Source organism: Carassius carassius, chromosome 37 (genome assembly GCF_963082965.1).
Source record: "Carassius carassius chromosome 37, fCarCar2.1, whole genome shotgun sequence".
Classification (NCBI taxonomy): domain Eukaryota; kingdom Metazoa; phylum Chordata; class Actinopteri; order Cypriniformes; family Cyprinidae; genus Carassius; species Carassius carassius.
The window spans coordinates 8,006,806-8,030,007 of NC_081791.1; the positions used below are offsets into that span (position 1 = coordinate 8,006,806).

General features: G+C 42.8%; 1 protein-coding gene across 1 annotated transcript; it reads left to right on the plus strand.

The window, feature by feature from the left end:
- Positions 1 to 1,317: 1,317 nt before the first annotated feature.
- On the plus strand, positions 1,318 to 23,041 carry LOC132117932 (sphingomyelin phosphodiesterase 2-like). The gene is made up of 10 exons (XM_059527305.1): positions 1,318 to 1,455; positions 3,003 to 3,099; positions 4,452 to 4,528; positions 15,318 to 15,411; positions 17,652 to 17,741; positions 17,855 to 17,937; positions 18,023 to 18,155; positions 18,243 to 18,347; positions 18,623 to 18,776; positions 22,210 to 23,041. The coding sequence occupies exons 1-10, from the start codon at positions 1,406 to 1,408 to the stop codon at positions 22,587 to 22,589; spliced, it is 1,263 nt and encodes a 420-aa protein (XP_059383288.1). The 5' UTR covers positions 1,318 to 1,405; the 3' UTR covers positions 22,590 to 23,041.
- Positions 23,042 to 23,202: the final 161 nt, after the last annotated feature.

Below are 23,202 nucleotides of genomic sequence, written 5' to 3' on the forward strand. Positions count from 1 at the left end.
TGTGTGTGTGTGTGTGTGAGAGTGAGAGAGAGAGAGAGAGAGGAAAATATAATAGATGTTTTTTGATTGTGTGTGTGTGTGTGTGTGTGTGTTTTAAGAATGTTACAGGAAAAAGGTTTTTGTTTATTCTTTTATCATTTTATTTTTATTTTTTGGGGCTTTGTTTGTTCCAGTATAAGTCTTGTTCTGGTTAATATTAAATAAGGGTTGTAACATCAATGTTTCATGTTTTTGCCCATTAAAGTGACTTTAAAGCATAAACAAGTACACACACACACTTTTACATTTTAGTGTGGTAATATCATTAGGATAATAATTGTGACTGTATAGTCACATTTAACTGTGTTTTTTAATGTTGTAATGTACAATGAAAAAAATTGTTCCCAAATAAAATAAATGATTTAGCACCCCTAAATCAACCCAAATACATGCATTTATACCAACGAAAGTAGTAGTAGTGTTTTTATGGGTTAAATCAGGTAAACATGGCTCTGTAAGGTAACAATTGCAAGTTAGTGTATCACAATTAAATGCACATAGACTAAATGTGAAGTTTAAAGAGGATTATTGATTACGTTTCTGACCAGTTCATAGATTTTCCCACTGTCCTCATCAAAATACAGTTTCTTGATGTAATTTTTTTAGGAAATAAAATAGTTTTTTTTATTATTATTATATAAAAAAAGAAACAGTCCATCAATAAGCATTAGCGGAATTGATTAATTACTCAAATCAAATCATTACTGAGTAATGCCCAACTTTAGCTATTTGTTTCCATCCCTTTAATTAGGCCTACCATACTTTTGTGTAGATAAAAACAGTTATTATATTTTTTATATTTTTATGAGAAAGTAATAATGTTAAACTGTCTGAGCTGGACCAGAACAAATTTATGAAAAACTGCTTCTGCTTTTATATAAATATACGTACTCTAATGTAAGCATATCGAACCCTTACCTGGGAAAATATCATAGACTGTATAAAGGAAAATATGTGCGATTAAATGAGATAACTACATTACCCATAATGCACTCAGGTGTTTCTATGCATTATGGCATATACGCAGAGAATCCTTTCATACACTTAAAAAAAAGAGCGCGAGCGGAGCATCGATTTGAGCCCCAGTCACATGCAGATATTTACATGACTTAAATAAATAAAAAGACTATACTAAAGTATGCCTGAACTCTTTTTGTTAAGCTGTTAGTTAATGTAGTTTAAAATATTTCTTACTGTTAATGTAAATAGTTTGAATGAATGAATAAACAGCAGGGTTTCAGATGTCCCTGAGTTTGGTTGCTCTGTGGATCAGTTTGAAGCTCCGCCTCCAGAGCCAGCGGACTTTAAAGCGCTCGCGCACTCTGACTGACCGACTGACCGACTGAAGCCCGAGGTGCGCAGCACCATGGCGACAGAGCGGCCCTCCAAACTGCGCGTCTTCTCTCTCAACTGCTGGTGAGCTCAGATGATGCTTGCGCGTCAACATCACGCGCGGAAAACTGTATTGGGAGCGCTCCGAAACAATGTCAACTGCTTTTAATGGAGGAGAAATGCAACTCGCTGTGTTTATTTATTGAGTTAATTATGCATGGATTTACTTGTGAATATTTTATGGGTTTGCTGCACACGTCTAAGTGTAAAATGCAGGTTTTTACCTAGATAATATAGTAGTTTTATTAGATAAATTATCATTTTTCATTCATTTTTGAGCTTTAGCAAAATAATGTTGTCTAATTCTAGGATATTTCAGCATACTCTGCATTAACTCTCTGCGGTCTGAGGGTCTTTTGGGGCCCTGGAGAAGTTTGACATGCCCTGACATCTGTGTATCTTTTGGTGATGTTGAAATCCTTTTTTGTAGGATTATAATTCAGTACTATTCAACTAGAATAGCAAATTAGAAAATTGTTGAAGACTTGATGAGTGTTGCATATATATATATATATATATATATATATATATATATATATATATATATATATATATATATATATACACACACACACACACACATTAGTGTTGCAATATGTGTGTCTGTGTATGTTTTGGAATACTTCACTATTTTATTATTATTATTATAATTATTATTATTATTATTACATTTTTTAGTATTTTTGATCTTTTTTTTTAGTTTTATGTTTTTTATTTCATCTTTAGTTTTAGTTTTTAGCTTTTAGTGCATGAAGTGCATGCAAGTGATAAATGGTAGCTTGGCAAATAGCTTTTTTATATTATTTCAACTAACAATTTTTTTATGGTTTTATTTAACAGTAATAAACCTGACATATTTAATTTTAAAATATTGGTTTCCAGGCCTTCAAATGGCACTAAAAATAATCAAATCTTCATAAATACTGGACATTTTTTGAATGGAATGTAGTAGTAGTAGTAACCCTTTAGCTAGTATCGCTTAGTTACAAAATTTTGTATTGCTAAAAACTGCTGTCTTTCATAGAACTATTATATAACCTTACTCTTAAGAAGTGTTCAGAGAACAGAAAACCTTTGCATTGAATGCAACTTTTAGAATCTAGTCTAGACATGCCAGACATACCAGACTCTTTAGATATCTTTGACATAAATATATTACAAAATTCTCAAAAATTGTGTGTGTGTGTGTGTGTGTGTGTGTGTGTGTGTGTGTGTGTGTATGGTGAATGGTTTTAGGTTTTTGGTATAAGTATGAAGGTGAAAGCACATGAGCAGAGAGGCTGTGGCGGTCACATGATGTTCAGTGGGGGCCTCCTGCTCTGCCAACATTGTCAGTGCCACGTTCCAGAACAACAGAACGCAATAATGCAGACTTTGATTGCAGATTAATTGCTCTAATTTAGATGACACAGCAGATTATTAAAGCATCCATGTGGAGCTGTGAAATTATGAAGTCAGCTGTGTTAATATGTGGAGCATAATGATTGCATATGTGTATACAGTAAACGCTGTTGGGGTTTGTATGTGAGTATACCGCAAGACAGTAGTGACTATAGTTTTGTGTTTTTCAGGGGAATTCGATTCTTCAGTCAGCTCTGTACAGAGCGGTATGAGATGATCGGAGAATTACTGGGCCGAGAGCAGCACGACATCGTCCTGTTACAGGAAGTGAGTTTTACTGTACTTTTAACCCCCTTATCCTCTGACTGTGTTTAGGGATTAATTCAGTTCCCTTGTGGCTTTAGCACTTCATTTTGCTTCATTTCCCCGATGGACGTATAACACCATGTCCTAAACAGATATGTGGTTGAGGATGGTTACAACGTTTGGGGTCGGTAAAGTGTTTCATGTTTTTGAAAGGTGTCTCTTATATTTAACCAGACTGCATTTATTTGATAAAAAAATTCAGTAATATTGCAAAAAAATATATAAATAAATACTATTTAAAATGTTATTTATTCTGTGATCAAAGCTGATTTTTCAGCATCATAACTTCAGTCTTCAGTGTCTCGTGATCTTTCAGAAATCGTTCTAATATACTGATTTGGTTTTTGCTGCTTAATAATTTTATGGAAAGCATATTAAACTACCAGTCAAAGTTTTGGGCTAAGTAAAATAATAATGACATTTATTCAGTGAGGGTTCATTAAATTGAACAAAAATAACAACAAATACATTTATAAAGTAACTGTGGCGAGTGGGGCGGGGCCGAGGGCTGTGGGAACCGGGGCGAGGCCGGTGGAGTGATTGGAAATGAGCGACACCTGCTCGACCCAGGCCTGGTCCTCCCTCGTCCGTCACTGTCGTCGCTCCTGTTTTATATCCTTCCATCTCCTCCGTGGGACTCGAGACCGGTGGGTCGAGCAGGTGTCGCTCATTCCCATTCCCTCGCCCCGTTCCCACAGCCCTCGGTCCCGCCCCACTCGCCACAGTTACAAAATATAATATTTAAAGTAAATGCTGGTCAGGGAACTTTCTATTCATTTAAGAATCCTGAATAAAATGTATCACAGTTTCCACAAAAATATGAAGCAGACCAACTGTTTTTAATGATTTCTGAAGGATCATGTGACACTGAAGACTGGAGTAATGATGCTGTGTCAATTCAGCTTTATGTCACAGGAATAAATTATATTCTAAAATATATCCAAACAGAAAACTTTTTAAAATTGTGATAATAATTCACTTTTTTTTTTACAAATAAATGCAGTCCTTATTAGAGATTTCATAATAAAGCAATAAAACACATAATTACTCTGAGCCTAAGTTAATGAGTTCTTCAAAAGTAATGGAATGTTTTTGAAGTGAATGTAATTTTTCTCTTCAAAATATTTTACTGCTCTTTGTAATTTCTAAAAATAAATAAAATCCTTACTCTTAGAACACAGTGTAAGAGACCAGAAAACCTTTGCACTGTATGCACATATGAAAAACCTTTTTTTTTATGTTTTTATAAATTTTCAATGCTAGCTAGACAAACATATAAACTGATGATCTAAGTATCTTTAACATTGCTCTAGGTGTGGAGTGAAAGGGATTTCCTTTTCCTGAAGAGAAAGCTGTCCTCCTCTCATCCTCATACTCACTATTTCAAGAGGTCAGTTCAACTCACCATGACATTACGGACTTTGAATGCTGCTTTGTACTTCAAAGCCATTTGAATTTTGAAAGAGAGACTTTGAAACCTTCTGATCAGCGATCAAACGGCTAGACGCTCTCACACATTCCAGAGAGAAAAAGGCGGGAAATAAACGAAAAAAATCCAGTCATAATTTACTCGCCCTTGTGTCGTTCAAAATCTGTATTATTATTTTTTCTTCCGTGGAAACACAAAAGGAGAAATTTTGAAGCCCATAAAAGCATTCTGTCAGGAGCAGACCAACATTTAAGTTGTTATTTACTAAAAATGCGTGTCACGTTTGGTAACAAGACACAAAAGAACTCAAGTTGTTTGGTGTCCCTTCATTTTGGTGTCTGCTTTCATTGTATATAGAAAAGAGCAGGTTGGACATTCTTCAGAAGTTCTCCTTTGGTGTTTCATAGAAGAAAGCATATGGTTTTGGAACAACTTGAATAAGTGGATAAATTAAGACTTTTTAAATCACTTTGGGTGAACTATCCATTTAAGAAGCTAAAAAAGATCCTCTTTTTTTGAATATTCCATCATATGCTGAGTCGTCTCGTAACCTTTATATATTATCCTTATCTTTATTAGACAAGAAAAATAAGCATGATCTGCGAAAAGCATGCAATCAATAAAGATGATTTGGCAGAATTAGTAATCATCTCACTCAAAGAAGCAGTACTATCTACAGTTAACACTGTGGCTTTTCACATTATTGGTGGTATCTGCTATTACTATTGCAAATCTTTAACCCACATTTTCACTATTGGTTTTGATGCAATCTTTACATTCTGCTTATTCACCATGAGAAAATGAATAAATAAGGGATGTATTAAAGGAATATTTAACCCAAAAATGACAATTTGCTCAACATTTACCCTCAGGCCATGCAAGATGTACGTAGATGAGTTTGTTTCTTCACCAGAACAGATTTGGAGAAATATATCATTACATCACTTCTTCACCAATGGATGCTCTGGAGTGGATGGGTGCCGTCAGAATGAGAGTCCAAACAGCTGATAAAAACTTCACAATAATCCACACCACTTCAGTCCATCAACGAATGTCTTGTGAAAAGCTGCATACTTGCAATAAACTAATCAATTATTAGTGCGAAAGTGATCCATTGGTGAGCAAGTGATGTACATTTGTTTAGATGAAGAAACAAACTCATCTACATCTTGGATGGTCTGAGGGTGAGTACATTTTCATTTTTCGGTGAACTATTCCTTTAATATATCAGCACAAAACAAATGACTGTCAATATGTTCAAAAGAAAGGAAAGTAGGTTCTCTTACGAGAGCTCTCTCGTACTGCGTCTTAGCTAAGACGCTACGGGAAAAGTCTCTTTTCACGAAATACTGAAGCAAAAAATGATCCTTAATTTTGTATTTTTGTAAAGCGCATTTGCAGCAGTACACAGCCATAGGCGAGACGGCTCGTTCGCTCATTGGCTTGTTCTGCGGCAACTGCACAGCTTATCGAGCACAGGCTGATGCAACATCAGACCAATAAGGGCGCTTCGCGCCCTTCTTGCCACTTCCCGCCGAAACGGGTGTGGCCCAACCTATAAAAGGAGCTCGAAAAGTCTGACTCACCTGATTTATTTCATCGCCGAAGCGAACCAGAGTGAATCGTACGCACGGCAGAGAACGCAGTACTCGTTCGCTCTTCTAGAGAGAGCAGAGGTTACGTTTAGTAACCGAGTACGTTCTCTTACGAGAGCTCTCTCGTACTGCGTCTTAGCTAAGACGCTACGGGAACCCAATGTAAAACGCCGTGCGTGCAGGGATCACACACCAAAAAACGTGAAGCAACGCCCAGGATTTACAGTGCACAGTCACCTGAGGGACTCACAGAGAGTCCAGGACAGAAAAGGGAAAAAGCCCTCCGTCCTATATCTAGCAGCATCCGTAGATGCGGCAATATGAATTCACACAGCCGAGGCAAGGCCTGACCAATGTGGCAATGCGAGTCTTACGCAATACTGCCCATATAACAGTCGGCAGCGCATAGCGCTCGTGAACTCAGAATTCCCCTCAGGGCCCTGATTCGACTATACCGACAACAGCCTTGCTTGCAAGGCGGGGACCTCCAGGTTATAGAACCTGATAAATCACGTCATCTGCGTCTCATGTCTGGGTGAGGACCATGCAGCGCTCGCGCTCGCTGACGGCGGATGCCCTCATTGCGAGTTAATGCCTATGGTGACTCTGAGGACTTGCCTGGCATCCTTCTCGAAGCCTGCATCATCCGCTGCGCCGCAGCGCCTACCAGAACCGCCTCCAGCTCGGCCGAGCTCGCCGGTTCCCTCCGCTTAGCCAGCCTCCCCTGCATCGCTTCCCGATGCTCAGCGTCCGCTGCTTGCCGACGCGTCATCTGAGGAAGTGGATCTCAGGCCCACTTCGGAGGAAAACACGTGCTCTCTGCTTGCTTCGGGCAGTGAGGGTTGGGCGAGCTCCGTGGATCTCGCGCCCGCTGCTCAGAGGCCCAGCAGACGGGGGGATATCGATAAGGAGCTGATGCGTGTACTCTCGCTGGTCGCGGCGAGCCTCGGCCTTGAGTGGTCTGCACCAGCGCCCCCTTCACGTTCCCGGCTGGATGGTAGCTATCTTCCGGATGAGCGCTCTTCCTCAAGATCAAAGCACGCCCCTTTTCTTCCTGAACTTCACGAAGAAGTGGCGAAAGCTTGAGACGCTCCATTCTCGGCGAGAATCCGCTCATCTGTTTCGCCAGCATTCTCCACACTGGACGGTGCTAAGAACAGAGGCTACCTGTCACTTCCGCCGGTGGAACAGGCTATAGCAGCGCACCTTTGCCCGCCCTCTTGGACGGCGTTGCCATCCAAAGCCTGCCGCATGACGTCATCGCTGCTCGCACGGATATTCTCTGCTGCTGGGCAGGCTGCGTCTGCGCTGCACACCATGGCTACGCTACAGATTTTCCAGGGCGATCTTCTCCGCAAGCTGGATGAGATGGGACCTGAAGCGATCTGTCTCGCGGATCTGAGGAGTGCTTCGGATCTCTCCCTCCGCGCTACTAAGTCCGCTGCACAGGCCATGGGATGGGTTATGGCTTCCGCTACGGTGGCTGAGAGGCATTTGTGGCTGACGCTTTCTGACATCAAGGAGTCTGAGCGCGCTGCGTTCCTTGATGCGCCGCTAACTCCTGCCGGCCTCTTCGGATCTTCCGTCAACGAGTTTGTGGAGAGATTCGCCGAGGACCAGAAAGCTTCGCAGGCGTTCAAGCACTTCTTGCCGAAGCGCTCCAGTTCTGAAGCTAGCCGCTCTAGACTGGCCCCACAGAGCTCTCAGTCACGCCCACCGCCTCCTGCTGCGTCATCGCGCCGCGGCAGAGGATTGCGGTGAAGCCAGAAGCCCCGAAAGCATCCTAGCACTGCTGGGAAAGCGCCGGTGTTCGAGTTCCGCTGCGGCCGAGCTCTCACCCAAGCGTGCCGCTGTTGCAGTTCAATTCAATTCAATTCAAGTTTATTTGTATAGCGCTTTTTACAATACAAATCGTTACAAAGCAACTTTACAGAAAATTATGTTTCTACAATATTTAGTAGTAGCTAGTAGTTTGTGCACGTTTGACAGGATTTTAGAAAAATAAAAATAATAATAATAATACAAGACGTAGTCAGCTAGATGATGAACTATCAATATTATTAATTAATAGTAATTATATGATGCAGTCACACATTTAGCAATAATTGTTAGTTCTGTTTGTTGATTCAAGGTTAGGATCATCTGGGGTCCTCTGAGGGTCAGCATCATCTCTTCTCAGGTGTTCTGGATCCAGACTGGAGCTTGTGTAACTCCTAGTTACGCAAAACATAGAAACAAAATAGAGACATCATTAGCATAGCTGCTGAAACTGAAGTAAAATTAGTTTAACCCAAGCTAAAGAATAAAAATGCAGATGCAACTACACTCACAATTTAAGAGATACATTATTCGAATGCTTGGCAAAAGAGATGCGTTTTTAATCTAGATTTAAACAGAGAGAGTGTGTCTGAACCCCGAACATTATCAGGAAGGCTATTCCAGAGTTTGGGAGCCAAATGTGAAAAAGCTCTACCTCCTTTAGTGGACTTTGCTATCCTAGGAACTACCAAAAGTCCAGCGTTTTGTGACCTTAGGGTGCGTGATGGGTTGTAGCGTGGTAGAAGGCTAGTTAGGTACGCAGGAGCTAAACCATTTAGGGCCTTATAGGTAAGTAATGATAATTTGTAACTGATACGGAACTTAATAGGTAGCCAGTGCAGAGACTGTAAAATTGGGGTAATATGATCATATTTTCTTGACCTCGTAAGGACTCTAGCTGCTGCATTTTGGACGACCTGTAGCTTGTTTATTGACGAAGCAGGACAACCACCTAGAAGTGCATTACAATAGTCCAGTCTAGAGGTCATGAATGCATAAACTAGCTTTTCTGCATCAGAAACAGATAACATCTATTTTATCAGTGAAGAAATTCATAAAGTCATTACTATTTAACGTTGGTGGAATATTTGAATCAGGTGGCGTCTGATAATTTGTTAATTTAGCCACTGTGCTAAATAAAAACCTTGGATTGTTTTGGTTATTTTCAATGAGTTTGTGGATATGCTCTGCCCTAGCAGTTTTTAGAGCCTGTCTATAGCTGGACATACTGTTTTTCCATGCAATTTTAAAAACTTCCAAGTTAGTTTTTCTCCATTTGCGTTCAAGACTACGAGTTACTTTCTTGAGAGTGTGAGTATTACTGTTATACCATGGCACAGTACGTTTTTCTCTAACCTTTTTCAATTTGATGGGGGCAACAGCTTCTAATGTATTAATGTGCCCATGTTGTCAGTAATTTCGTCTAATTCATGTGTATTTTTGGGTACTGTGACGAGTGGGGCGGGGCCGAGGGACATGGGAGTGAGGCCGGGGGAGTGATTGGAGATGAACTACACCTGTTCGACCCACCGGTCTCGAGGCCCATGGAGGAGATGGAAGGATATAAAACTGGAGCGACGACAGTGAAGGACGAGAGAGGACCAGGCCTGGGCTTTTAGTTGTGTTTTGGGTTTTATTTGCGCACACCAGTCGTCCGTGAGGGGCTGGTGCGCTGTTTTTGTGTTTATTTTGTTATTAAAATGTTTTTGATTGTCCGCCGGTTCCCGCCTCCTTCTTCCGAATGAATATGAAGGTTTATATCATTACAGTGGTGCCGAAGCCCGGGAGAAGGAGGGACGCGCTGCTGAAGATCCCTCGCCGCTGTGGTGAATCCGCGGTGCCATCGAGCTGGCGAGGAGTGTGCCGCCATGGACACTCGAGGCGGTGGGCTGGAGCGAGTTGCCGGGGACGGGCGAGCTCGCTACCGGCCGCCCACGATGTGGAGAGACGACTGCCGTCCGTGAGGGAGCGGAGGAGTCGGCGCCGTTCGCCAGGTGGCCGGAGCCTGCTGCCATCCGCCGGAACGGGGAGGAGCAGGGAACGGGGGACTCCTGCCGGCTGCCCAAAACCGGAGGAGCCGTCGCCGTCCACCGGGCGGCGGAGGAGTGTCGTGCCGTCCGCCGAGGGCCGTCCAGTGCCACCGCCAGGCACCGCGGAGGAGATCGCCCAGCTGGTGGAGGGCCGAGCAGTGGTGCGTCTGGGAACCGGAATTTTTTTTTTTTCCTCTCTCCCCTCTCTCGTCTCTGTCGCTCCTCCTTCCATCTCCTTTTCTCTCACCTCGTCTGTCCTACCCCCAGGTTCCCGCAGGTCCCCGTGAGCGGCCCCCCCGGAGGGAGGGGGGGGGGGGTAGAGCGCAGTCTCAGGAGTACCCCCCGGCCTGCGAGGGGCGATGAGGGTATGTGACGAGTGGGGCGGGGCCGAGGGACATGGGAGCGAGGCCGGGGGAGTGATTGGAGATGAACTACACCTGTTCGACCCACCGGTCTCGAGGCCCATGGAGGAGATGGAAGGATATAAAACTGGAGCGACGACAGTGAAGGACGAGAGAGGACCAGGCCTGGGCTTTTAGTTGTGTTTTGGGTTTTATTTACACGCACCAGTCGTCCGTGAGTGGCTGGTGCGCTGTTTTTGTGTTTATTTTGTTATTAAAATGTTTTTGATGTTCCCGCCTCCTTCTTCCGGATGAATATGAAGGTTTATATCATTACAGGTACATATAGCAGTTGAGATAGATCAGGCAGGTTATTTGCGAATCTGTCTTTGGTGGCTGGAACAATAGTTCTGCCCAGACGGTAACGCTGAGACATATAGTTAATATCAGTTATACGCAGCATGCACGACACAAGGAAATGGTCTGTAATATTATCACTTTGGGGTACAATATCTATAGCAGTAAGATCGATTCCATGCGATATAATTAGATCTAGTGTATGATTAAAACGATGAGTGGGCCCGGTGACATTTTGCTTGACTCCAAAGGAGTTTATTAGGTCAGTAAACGCAAGTTTACAACTCAGTTCCAAGAGTTGTGACTGCCTCAGTGTCTTCTGCAATGTGCAAGCCTGCACGAGTGCCCGCTTGCCTGCACACAAAAGCCGTTATCACGGCTACCCAGATGTTTCACAAAAAGAGTGTTTTTTCTGGTGTTCCGGCCACGGCCGATGGTGCTATAAATGTTGTGACGATGCCCACTCCTCAGTGCCCATCTCCACATGTAAGCACAGCCCTGCACACAGGGCCTGCGCCCATAATGTCGACTCAAGTCGGTCGCGCACACTGCATAGTAAGCGTGCCCACCCCTCAGTGCCCACAATTACTATGTCACACGCGTCATGTGGTTTCTGTAAAAACGAAACCCGTGCACGCTCGTCCGGCCACGGCCGATGGTGCTATAAATGCAGTGACGATGCCCACTACCCAGTGCCCATCTCCACATGTAAGCACAGCCCTGCACACAGGGCTAGCGCACATAAGATCGACACAGATCGGTCGAGCGCGCCGCATAGTAAACGTGCCCACATCCCAGTGCCCACATACACTAAGTCACATACGGCGCGGGGCTTCTGTAAAAACGAGGCCCGTGCACGTACATTCTGCACAGGCAGACAGCGGGTCGAAAGTGGTAAATGTGCACACATGCAGCCCACGGTTACTCGCAGATATATTGAGTCCCACGGGACCCGCTCAGCCTCCCCCCAGTCGGTTAAGCGCCGGAACGGGGTCGAGGAAGAGCGATCTGCCCGCTGTGATCAGCGCGCTCCCCACCTCAGATGCACAGCACACTTGAGCGCCGCCGTTGCCCAGTCAACAGAGAGCGTTTCGCATCCAGCCCTTAGCCATTCATGCAGATGCATGGTCAGCGCTTCCAGGGGTTTCGGATTGGGTGCTAGGCATTATAAAGAGAGGCTACTCGCTACAGTTTTCTCGACGCCCACCGTGCTTTTCAGCGCGCGTCGAAACTACGGTCAAAACAAAAGTAGCACACATACTTCTGGCCGAAATATCAAAACTGTTGAGCAAAGGGGCTGTAGAGCCTGTGTCTCAAGCTCAAAGCGAGGGGGGGCTGTACAGCAGATACTTTCTGGTGCCCAAGAGAGAGGGGGGTCTCAGGCCCATACTGGATCTAAGACAGCTGAACAAGGCATTAATGAAACGCAGTTTCAAAATGCTCACGACAAGGAAGCTCCTCGCGCAGATTCGCAGAGGGGACTGGTTCATGTCAATAGATCTGAAGGACGCGTATTTTCAAATACAGATAGCATCAAACCACAGGCGATATTTGAGATTCACCTTCGAGGGCCAGGCATACCAGTTTACAGTCCTGCCATTCGGCTTGTCCGTAGCTCCTCGTACGTTTACGAGGTGCATGGATGCAGCGCACGCTCCTCTCAGACTCAGAGGCATACGAGTGCTGAATTATTTGGACGACTGGCTGGTTCTGGCCCGATCACGAGCGGACCACAGGGCCGTTTTACTCGATCACCTCGAGAAGCTCGGCCTCAGTGTCAATTGGGCGAAGAGTTTGCTGAACCCCAGTCAGTCGATCCTGTTTCTGGGTATAGTTCTGAACTCGTGTTCCATGACGACGCGGCTGTCACCACAGCGCGCGATGGGCATTCAGCGCGCAGCGAGTTCTTTCCGCTGCGGCGCGACCGTGTCGCTCAAACACTGTCAAAAGATGCTGGGTCTCATGGCCTCAGCATCTCCGGTTCTGCGGCTGGGCCTGCTCCGCATGCGCCCCCTGCAGTTCTGGCTGAAGGCTTGGGTGCCGCGCAGAGCGTGGGCGTCTGGCCGGCTGCATTTCAAGGTCGATCAGAGCTGTGTTGCGGCTCTAGCACCTTGGACAGCGAACGGCTGGTACCGATCAGGTGTAAGCCTGGGGACTTCCCCGAGTGTGAAAATGGTGTCGACGGACGCCTCCACTTCGGGATGGGGAGCGCTGCTCGAAGGCAGACCGTCCTTTGGCCTATGGTCAGAACGGGAAAAGCTCCATCATATCAACTGCCTGGAAATGCTGGCAGTGGAGAACGCGCTGACGCGCTTTTGTCCCCATATCAAGGATCACCACATCGTAGTCCGTTCGGACAACATGTCCGTGGTGTCCTACATAAATCGCCAGGGCGGTCTCGGGTCCCGAAACCTGTGCAGGCTGACGGAACGCCTCCTGGTTTGGGCTCAGTGCAACGTGCGCTCACTGAGAGCAGTGCATGTGCCTGGACTGCAGAATCTGGGTCCAGACAGGCTGTCCAGAGGCAATGTTCCTACAGTTAGCAGATGTCGCCCCGTGGCCGGTACCGTTGAGGAGGGACCTCCTCTCGCAGGCCAGGGGCTCGATTTGGCACCCTCAACCGGAGTTGTGGTCCCTCCATGTGTGGGCGCTCAACAGTTACCCGCTGATCTCGCAGTGGGAGTGCTAAATACCATCACTCAGGCTAGAGCTCCGTCGACACGACGTCTGTATGCCTCGAAGTGGTCGGTGTTCTCCAGCTGGTGCACAGCTCGAGGTTATTCACCCCTTAGTTGTGAGGTGACGGAGGTCCTCTCCTTCCTACAGGAGCTGTTGGATAAGGGCAGAGCCCCATCCACGCTCAAAGTTTATGTGGCGGCCATCGCGGCGTTTTCTGAAGCGATGTCCGGTCAGTCAATAGGAAGGAACGATTTAGTCATCCGGTTCCTCAGAGGAGCTAGGAGGCTGAATCCTCCCAGACCTCCGTCAGTCCCTATGTGGGACCTCGCGGCGGTTTTGGAGGCCTTGAAGGGTCCCCCTTTTGAGCCTATCCAATCGGTTAGCCTTCAGCATCTGTCGTTCAAGACAGTATTCTTGTTGGCTCTCGCTTCTGTGAAGCGTGTGGGTGATTTGCACGCGCTCTCGGTGAGCCAGTCGTGCTTGGAGTTTGGGCCCAATGACTCAAGGGTCATACTCAAACCTAGGCACGGTTATGTGCCGAAATCCCTCAACACACCATTTCGGGCTCAGGTTATTGCCCTGTCTGCCCTGCCAGTGTCAGGGGAGGATGGAGACTCGAGTCTTCTTTGCCCTGTCTTTCGGCAGATGGAGCAGCTGTTTGTCTCGTTCGGTGGACGTTCCAAGGGAATGGCTGTTTTGAGACAGACTCTATCCAGATGGATAGTTGACGCCATAGCGTTAGCTTACGCTTCCAGGGGCCTTCAGTGCCCGTTGGGCGTCAGAGCACACTCCACAAGAGGCGTCGCCTCGTCATGGGCATGGTCTACTGGGATCTCCTTGCAGGATATATGTATGGCGGCAGGTTGGGCCTCGCCGTCTACATTTATCAGGTTCTATAACCTGGAGGTCCCCGCCTTGCAAGCAAGGCTGTTGTCGGTATAGTCGAATCAGGGCCCTGAGGGGAATTCTGAGTTCACGAGCGCTATGCGCTGCCGACTGTTATATGGGCAGTATTGCATAAGACTCGCATTGCCACATTGGTCAGGCCTTGCCTCGGCTGTGTGAATTCATATTGCCGCATCTACGGATGCTGCTAGATATAGGACGGAGGGCTTTTTCCCTTTTCTGTCCTGGACTCTCTGTGAGTCCCTCAGGTGACTGTGCACTGTAAATCCTGGGCGTTGCTTCACGTTTATTGGTGTGTGATCCCTGCACGCACGGCGTTTTACATTGGGTTCCCGTAGCGTCTTAGCTAAGACGCAGTACGAGAGAGCTCTCATAAGAGAACGTACTCGGTTACTAAACGTAACCTCTGCTCTCTCTAGAAGAGCGAACGAGTACTGCGTTCTCTGCCGTGCGTACGATTCACTCTGGTTCGTTTCGGCGATGAAATAAATCAGGTGAGTCAGACTTTTCGAGCTCCTTTTATAGGTTGGGCCACACCCGTTTCGGCGGGAAGTGGCAAGAAGGGCGGGAAGCGCCCTTATTGGTCTGATGTTTCATCAGCCTGTGCTCGATAGGCTGTGCAGTTGCCGCAGAACAAGCCAATGAGCGAACGAGCCGTCTCGCCTATGGCTGTGTACTGCTGCAAATGCGCTTTACAAAAATACAAAATTAAGGATAATTTTTTGCTTCAGTATTTCGTGAAAAGAGACTTTTCCCGTAGCGTCTTAGCTAAGACGCAGTACTCGTTCGCTCTTCTAGAGAGATCCGAGGTTACGTTTAGTAACCGAGTACGTTTTCTAGGACTACTCAACATAGATAATAACCCTAGTCTTAAGTGTGTATTTGAGAGTCAAATAAAAGGTTTTTGTCTGCAGTCTCCCTATTAATACTAGAAAAGTGCATGCAGCTATGTGATTGCTTCCAGCCAGAGACACCTGAAGACAAATGTTATTTAGTATCTGTGTGTTCTGGTATGTTTTGACAGTGGAGTCATCGGCAGTGGGCTTGCTATGTTCTCCAGACACAGGATCCAGGACGCTCTGCTCTACCAATACTCTCTCAACGGTTACCCATATATGGTAAGCTATTTCTGTGTACTTCATTCTGATTGGTCAATCTGCCTTCAAATATTATGTATAATGCCACTAAACTATATAACTGATTTTTCTTGTTGTTGTTTTTCCTAAATAGTGCTGCTAGTTTCAAACTATTTCTCTTATATCACTCCGGAGTTTCTTTCTTTTCACATAATAGTTTATTTTTTTTACATGCTGTAACAATGTGCCTGTGGAAGTCAGCAGAAAAAAAAATCTGGTATTGTTGTTTATAGATTGATAATAACAAACATTCTCTTATTTCTGATCCAATCCCGTGTCCCTTCTCTTGGGGAAGTTGTGGCCTAGTGGTTAGAGAGTATGACTTCTAACCCTAGGGTTGTGGGTTTGAGTCTCGGGCCGGCAATACCACGATTTAGGTGCCACTTTGGATGGGTTAAATACAGAGCACGAATTCTAAGTATGGGTCACTATACTTGGCTGTATGTCACTTTCACTTCATAATGTAAACTCAAATTTATATTTAATTTCAGTGTATTTACTCATCTATTCATCTCTATGTAATATGTCTGCACACTGGGATTCTGATTAGCCTGTCAAGGTTTATTTTATGATAGTGAGCAGCTGACTGCTTATCACTGTTTGTTAGAGTGTGGCCTTTGCACATCACCAGAAGAGAGTCTATGAAAAGCCTCGGCCAAACAAAGCACCAGATGTATGGGTCAAAATGATTCATTTTCATTCATTTCATTTTTTTTTTTCATGTCAAAAATCATTATGATATAAAGTAAAGATCAAGTTCCATGAAGATATTTTGTAAATTCCCTACCGTAAATATATCAAAACTTAATTTTTGATTAGTAATATGCATTGCTAAGAATTCTTTTTTTTTTTGCACCCTTAGATTCCAGATTTAAAAATATGTGTATCTCATCCAAATATTGTAGGACTGGTTTTGTGGTCCAGGCTCACACACACACACACACACACACACACACACACACACACACACACACACACACACACGTTAAAAAAGTGGGTTCATCCCATAGGCGTAATGGCTTTTATACTGTACAAACTGTATATTCTATCGCCTTTCACCAACCCTACACCTAACCCTAACCCTCACAGGAAACTTTGTGCATTTTTTCTTTCTCAAAAAAAAAAACTCATTCTGTATGATTTATAAGCGTTTTGAAAAATGGGGACATGGGTTATGTCCTCATAAGTCACCCTCTCCTTGTAATACCTGTGTCATACCCATGTCATTATACAGAGTTGTGTCCTGATATGTCACAAAAACAAGAGCACACACACACACACACACACACAAACGACACACACAAGCATACACACACACACACACACACACACACACACACACACACACACACACACACACACACAAACGACACACACAAGCATACACACACACACACACACACACACACACACACACACACACACACACACACACACACACACACACACACACACACACACACACACACCAACGAAGGGAAGGGAAGGGAAGGGAAGGGAAGTCGTGGCCTAATGGTTAGAGAGTCGGACTCCCAATCGAAAGGTTGTGAGTTCGAGTCCCGGGCCGGCAGGAATTGTGGGTGGGGGGAGTGCATGTACAGTTCTCTCTCCACCTTCAATACCACGACTTAGGTGCCCTTGAGCAAGGCATTGAACCCCCAACTGCTCCCCGGGCGCCGCAGCATAAAAATGGCTGCCCACTGCTCTGGGTGTGTGCTCACAGTGTGTGTGTGTGTGTGTTCACTGCTCTGTGTGTGTGCATTTCGGATGGGTTAAATGCAGAGCACAAATTCTGAGTATGGGTCACCATACTTGGCTGAATGTCACTTCACTTTCACACACACATATATATATATATATATATATATATATATATATATATATATATTCATCATTACACTTTAATTACATGTAAATATATACATAATGTAAGTACTATACTTTAAGTTCAGCTAATTGCCTTTAATATGAATTTAAACTATGAAAACATTTTTATTAAATTGAAATGAACATGTATGAAAACATTACATTCAGTTTGCACTTAAATTATTTTAAAGTATATTATGTACTCTGTTTGTCCACAAGGGCCATAATGTGACTAGCTTTTGTAGAGGAATCTGAATTTTTTTTGTTTCTTTATGATACAATGATTCATGTAACAAAGTTTTAGCACAGCAAGAATCATTAAATTTTGTGTGTGTGTGTGTGTGTGGTCATCTCAGCTGCGCCATGGCGACTGGTTCGGAGGTAAAGCCGTCGGGTTGGTCATTGTAGACATTTCTGGATTAAAGGCGCACGTCTATGTTACTCATGTAAGTCACTCTCTCTAAAGTCTGATCTGGCTTTAGTAGGTCTTGAGGTGTGTTCTTCCCAACGAGTAACTGGAGACAATGCACCTTCAGTAATGATACTGCTTTCCTCTCAGTTACACGCAGAGTACTCCAGGGCTAAAGATGAATACCTGCCCCACAGAACAGTGCAGTCGTGGGAACTGCTGCAGTTCGTGCGGTAAGAGAAAGTGTGTTTTCTTAATGTGTCATAGAGAAAAGAGGTCACATGCTTTTAGTAAACTCATACCGTATGGCCTCTTTAGCCACACGTCCTGTGGAGCAGATCTAGTGGTTCTGGGAGGAGATCTGAACATGCACCCTCAGGACCTGGGAAACCGTCTCCTCAGGTCCCACACGGGGCTCAGAGACTGCTACACTGAAACAGACACCTTTGATGTGAGCACACTTCCTGTTCCATGCTTATTCAGTTTGTTTGCGTGTCCAGTTTTTATCGGAATCGTCACTGTGTGTTGCTCTCGGCAGGGCTGTGAAGATGGTCACACACTAATAGCAGACAATCACTTCACAAATAACCATGATCTTGTTCCTTTTGAGAAGGGCATCAGAATTGACTACATTCTCATGAAGGTAAAATAATCTCTGAAGATATTCAATGTATGTAGGACAACACAAATTTTTGTTTAATTAATAGTTTTATTCAGTTAGGATGCATTAAAGTGATCAAAAGTGACAGTAAAGATGTTTATAATGTTGCAAAGGTTTCTATTTCAAATCATTGCTCTTCTTTTGCACCTCCTATTCATCAAAGAGTCCTGAAATAAAATGTGTGACGGTTTTTCACATTGCTTTTTTATATGCCATACTGAACATTAGTGTTTATTTTTGTTATTTTTCTTGTACAGGGCTCTCAGAGAGTGACCGTGAAGTGTGAGTCTCTCTCCACCACCAAGGGTCCAGTGGCTGATAAACCCTTCCCTTATTCTGACCACGAGGCTCTGACTGCTGAACTGTCCCTGCTGCTCTCAGAGGACAGCAGACAGCATGGATCGAGCGGCCGTGAGTACTCAGATGTTGTTCTCAGAACAGCAAAAACATGCATTTCACATCAGTATAACAAATGAAACCCTGCTTCAGATGCAACACACTCTCACGATGACTCTTAAAAGGATAGTTCACCCAAAAATGAAAACTACCCCATGACTACTCTCCCTCAAGCCATCCTAGATGTATATGAATTTCTTATTTCAAACGAATATAATCGTAGTTATATTAAATCTTCCAGGCTTTATAATGGCAGTGAATGGTGGTTTAGATTTTGAAGCACAAAAAAGTGCATCCATCCATCATAAAAAGTGCTCCACATGGCTCTGGGGGGTTAATAAAGGCCTTCTGAAGTGAAGCGATGCATTTGTATAAGAAAAATACTCATATTTAAAACTTCATCTGCTAACTGTACAAGCGTTCAAGAGAAAGTGGCGTCTAGCGGAGGATGGGGGACGTAAGCGTAGAGAAAATGCTAGTCTTGTGAAAATCAAGTTTTGTTTACAGCAAAGGAGAACCAAACCCCCTCTTGGCATATATTGAAATTCTCCAACATCTTTCTTTACAAAACCTTGTTTTGTACTTCTAATTCACATCCTTGGTATTGTTTTCCCAGAGCCGTGTGGAGCACTTTTTATTATGGATTTATGCACTTTATTTTGCTTCTAAATCAACACCCATTCACTGCCATTTTAAAGCTTGGAAGAGCCAGGTCAAGGGGAGGCAGTGGCTCAGTGGTTCATGTAGGTTGTCTACAAACCGGAAGGTTGGTGGTTCGATCCCCGGCTCCACCTGACCAAGTGTCGAGGTGTCCTTGAGCAAGACACCTAACCCCAGCTGCTCCCGACGAGCTGGATGGCGCCTTGAATGGCTGACACCGCAGTCGGTGTATGAATGGGTGAATGTGAGGCAAATTGTAAAGCGCTTTGGATGGCCATGTGGTCTGTTGAAAGCGCTATATAAATGCAGTCCATTTACCATCTGAAAGAAGAATGGCTTGAGGGTGAATAAATCATGGGGGAATTGTAATTTTTGAGTGAACTATCCCTTTAATCATTGGTACAAGATATGGTTTTGTACGGCTTGTACAAAAATACACAACTTTTATAGTTTATTTTACAATTATAATCACAGTAATTATGTTTAGGGTTTTGTTAATGCTACTGTGAAATATTATTGAAATATTAAATAACTCTTGTACTATATTTAAAAATGTAATTTATTCCTGTGGTCAAAGCTGAATTTTCAGCATCATTACTCCAGTCTTCAATGTCACATGATCCTTCAGAAATCATTCTGATATATTGATTAGATGATCAAAAAACAAAAAAACAGAGCAGCATTTATTTGAAATAGAAGTGTTTTGTAACAATATGAATGTCTTTACAGTTTGATAAAGGTAGTTCAGCGATGTTTGAATAGTAATGTAGGTTTCGGTTGTATGTTTTGTGCACATTTTTTTTTACAAAGTTCTTTACCATCTCAGAAATGATTTTGCCTTCTAATAAGACCTGAATGACACCAGCAGTGCGGTTTCATTCATGTTTTAACTTCAAATAAATAAATAAACTCTTGGTGTGGTTATCATGTTTAATTACACTGTTGGACTTCAACACTGAAAATGGAAATTGCAAGCAAAAGCTGTATTTGCCAAAATAATTGGCATTACAGTAACTACGCTATAAATTTCACGTTTTTATTTGAATTTACTGCACAGTATATGTATATGCTCCTATAACAGTTTACACTAACTTTTTTTATATGATAACAACAAGACTTCAGGGATGAAATAATCATGTAAAATTTATAATATTTCCATTATAATATAATTTATAATTAATGAAAAATTATAAATGTTTTTGAGCAGCAAATCAGTATATCAGAATGATTTCTGAAGGATCATGTAACACTGAAGACTGAAGTTATGATGCTGAAAACTCACATCACAGGAATAAAATACATTTTAATATTTAAATATATTCCACAACGAAGTTTTAGTGGCAAGTTGAAAAAAAAATCTTAAATAATGAGATTAAAGTCATAATATTTTGAGATTAAAATCGAAATATTACGACTTTAATCTCATTATTTTAGATTTCTTTTTTTTAGGCCTACTACGAGAATAAAGTGGAAATATTACGAAAATAAAGTTGAAATGTTTCTAGGATTTAGCCCTTTATTGCACATGCAAATGTCCCGGATTGAGAGCACCGGGAGAAGTTGCAGGCCACCGGGATTGATTTGAATATTGTTGTGTCCGAGCGGCCGCATCATTTTACTGGGATGAGGAAGAGTCCGTTTTAAAGACTCGCGGAAACAGCTTAATATCAAGAATATGATATTTATTAACAGACTGAACAGGAAAAACTTTTTATCTTAACATCAGCTCACACACTCAATCGACATTCCTTCGGGGGGCGCTGTAGCTCTCTTATTTAACGTTTTTTTTTTTTTAAATACACTATAAATATATGTGGGATTATTAGCAGAAATCAATACCATGTGTCATACTCGCGGGGACAGTATGCTTGGAAATAATATTTCATATCTTCCATTGCATTCGTAATTTGTAGTGCGCCAGCCACCCAATAGTAATTCATGCTTTTGATAGACCTACTTTTAATGTCTCAGCTTTCAAAATCTGTTTTATAACGAAACAAGTTATGCGTCTTACAATAATGTGTTTTTCAAGCTCTTTAATGATCAGATCACTGTATTTTTATGAAACAATTCATTAAATTAAACCGTTTTCCCTGTGAAAATTCCAAATAGGCTATGTGAATAATATTTATTAATATTTCTACTTTATTCACAAAATATTTTGACTTTATTCTCATAATATTTAGACTTTAATTTCGTAATATATTGACTTTAATCTCATAATATTTTGACTTTATTCTAGAAACATTTCGACTTTATTCTCATAATATTTAGACTAATCTCGTAACATATTTACTTAATTTTTTAAACATTTCAACTTAATTCTCATAATATTTCCACTTTATTCTCGTAGTAGGCCTATTACGACTTTATTCTTGAAACATTTCAACTTTATTCTCATAATATTTTGACTTTATTCTCGAAATATAATGACTTTAATCTCGTTATTTTAGAATTATTTTTTTCTTTTTTTCAACGTGGCACTAAAACGCCATCGTAATATTCCCATAGAAACCAGTTATTTTAAATTGTAATAATATTTCACAATATTACAGTTTTCACAAACTTGGTGAGCATAAAAGACTTATTTCAAAAACAAAATTTTATGATCCCAAACTTTTGAATGGTAGTCTATGATGTCACTCCCATCAATATGATGTTCAAGAAAGATCAAACCAATATTTTTAAAGAGGAAAAAAAGAATCACAGAATCTTGATATTTTGATTTCAATGTAAGCAAATGATATGTGTAACTGATTTTATTTTGTATGTTCCTGTCTTCCTCCAGCACTGGCTGTATCAGAGCAGATGGACGTGGTGACAGAGGCGCATGCAGTGGTGAAGGAAGGCCTGTGTCAGACCGAGGCCCTGCGGGACAAAGCCATACGTCTGGTGTTGGGTGCTCTGCTGTTACTGCTGCTGCTTCTGGCTATGGCCTTCCTGCCCTGCTCCTGCTTTTGCTCCTACAGCACGCTGGGGCTTCTGGGAGCCGTGTGCATGAGCCTGCTCCTCTCTGGAGCTCTGCTCTACCTGCTCTTCATCACACACATCAAAGTCCTGAAAGAGACTGAAGACCAGATGATGCTGACCTCTAATGAGCTCCAGACTAAACTGACAGGATGTCGGCTGTCTGGATCTTCATCCTTCGATGGTTCTCCAGAGCTCTAGGCACTGAGTCCTTTTAAACGAGAGGAGTAAGGTTGGATCGGGATCAGGTTAATGTACCTCAGTGTTACATAATAGCTGTTAGGATATAACTTGAAGAGCTGATCCGAGATCAGTGCTCTGAGGCTATACCTACCTCAGCTCAGTGAATAGACAGATTAATCATCACAGAGCTGCTGCTCTTTGCATTTTAACGAACTGAAAATCGTGAAAGCTGGAATGGAAAGCCTTGTTTGTGAGGGCGAGTTATTTAATTCTGTGCTTATCTCTGTCTAAGACACTCCAAACAGTGTGCTTTCTCATATTTTAATGTAACTCAAAAGAGACTTAAGTCATTTTTTTAAACTGTTTGTTGTTGAGGTATTACTACACCACATTTCAGGCATTATATACACTGTTTGAACGTTTGGATGATATTTCATCATAATCATGAATAAATAAATTACTATTTTGAAGCATTTTCATTTTTCCTGCAGGGTGTTTTAAATAATTCACCCCTTTCCACAAGGTAGTGCTCTTGCACTTGAATGCAAGCATATAAATGGTGAAAGGGTCAGTAGAGGTTCTGTAGGCAAATAAAACCAATATTAGGCCATTGTTATGAAATGGAATTTGT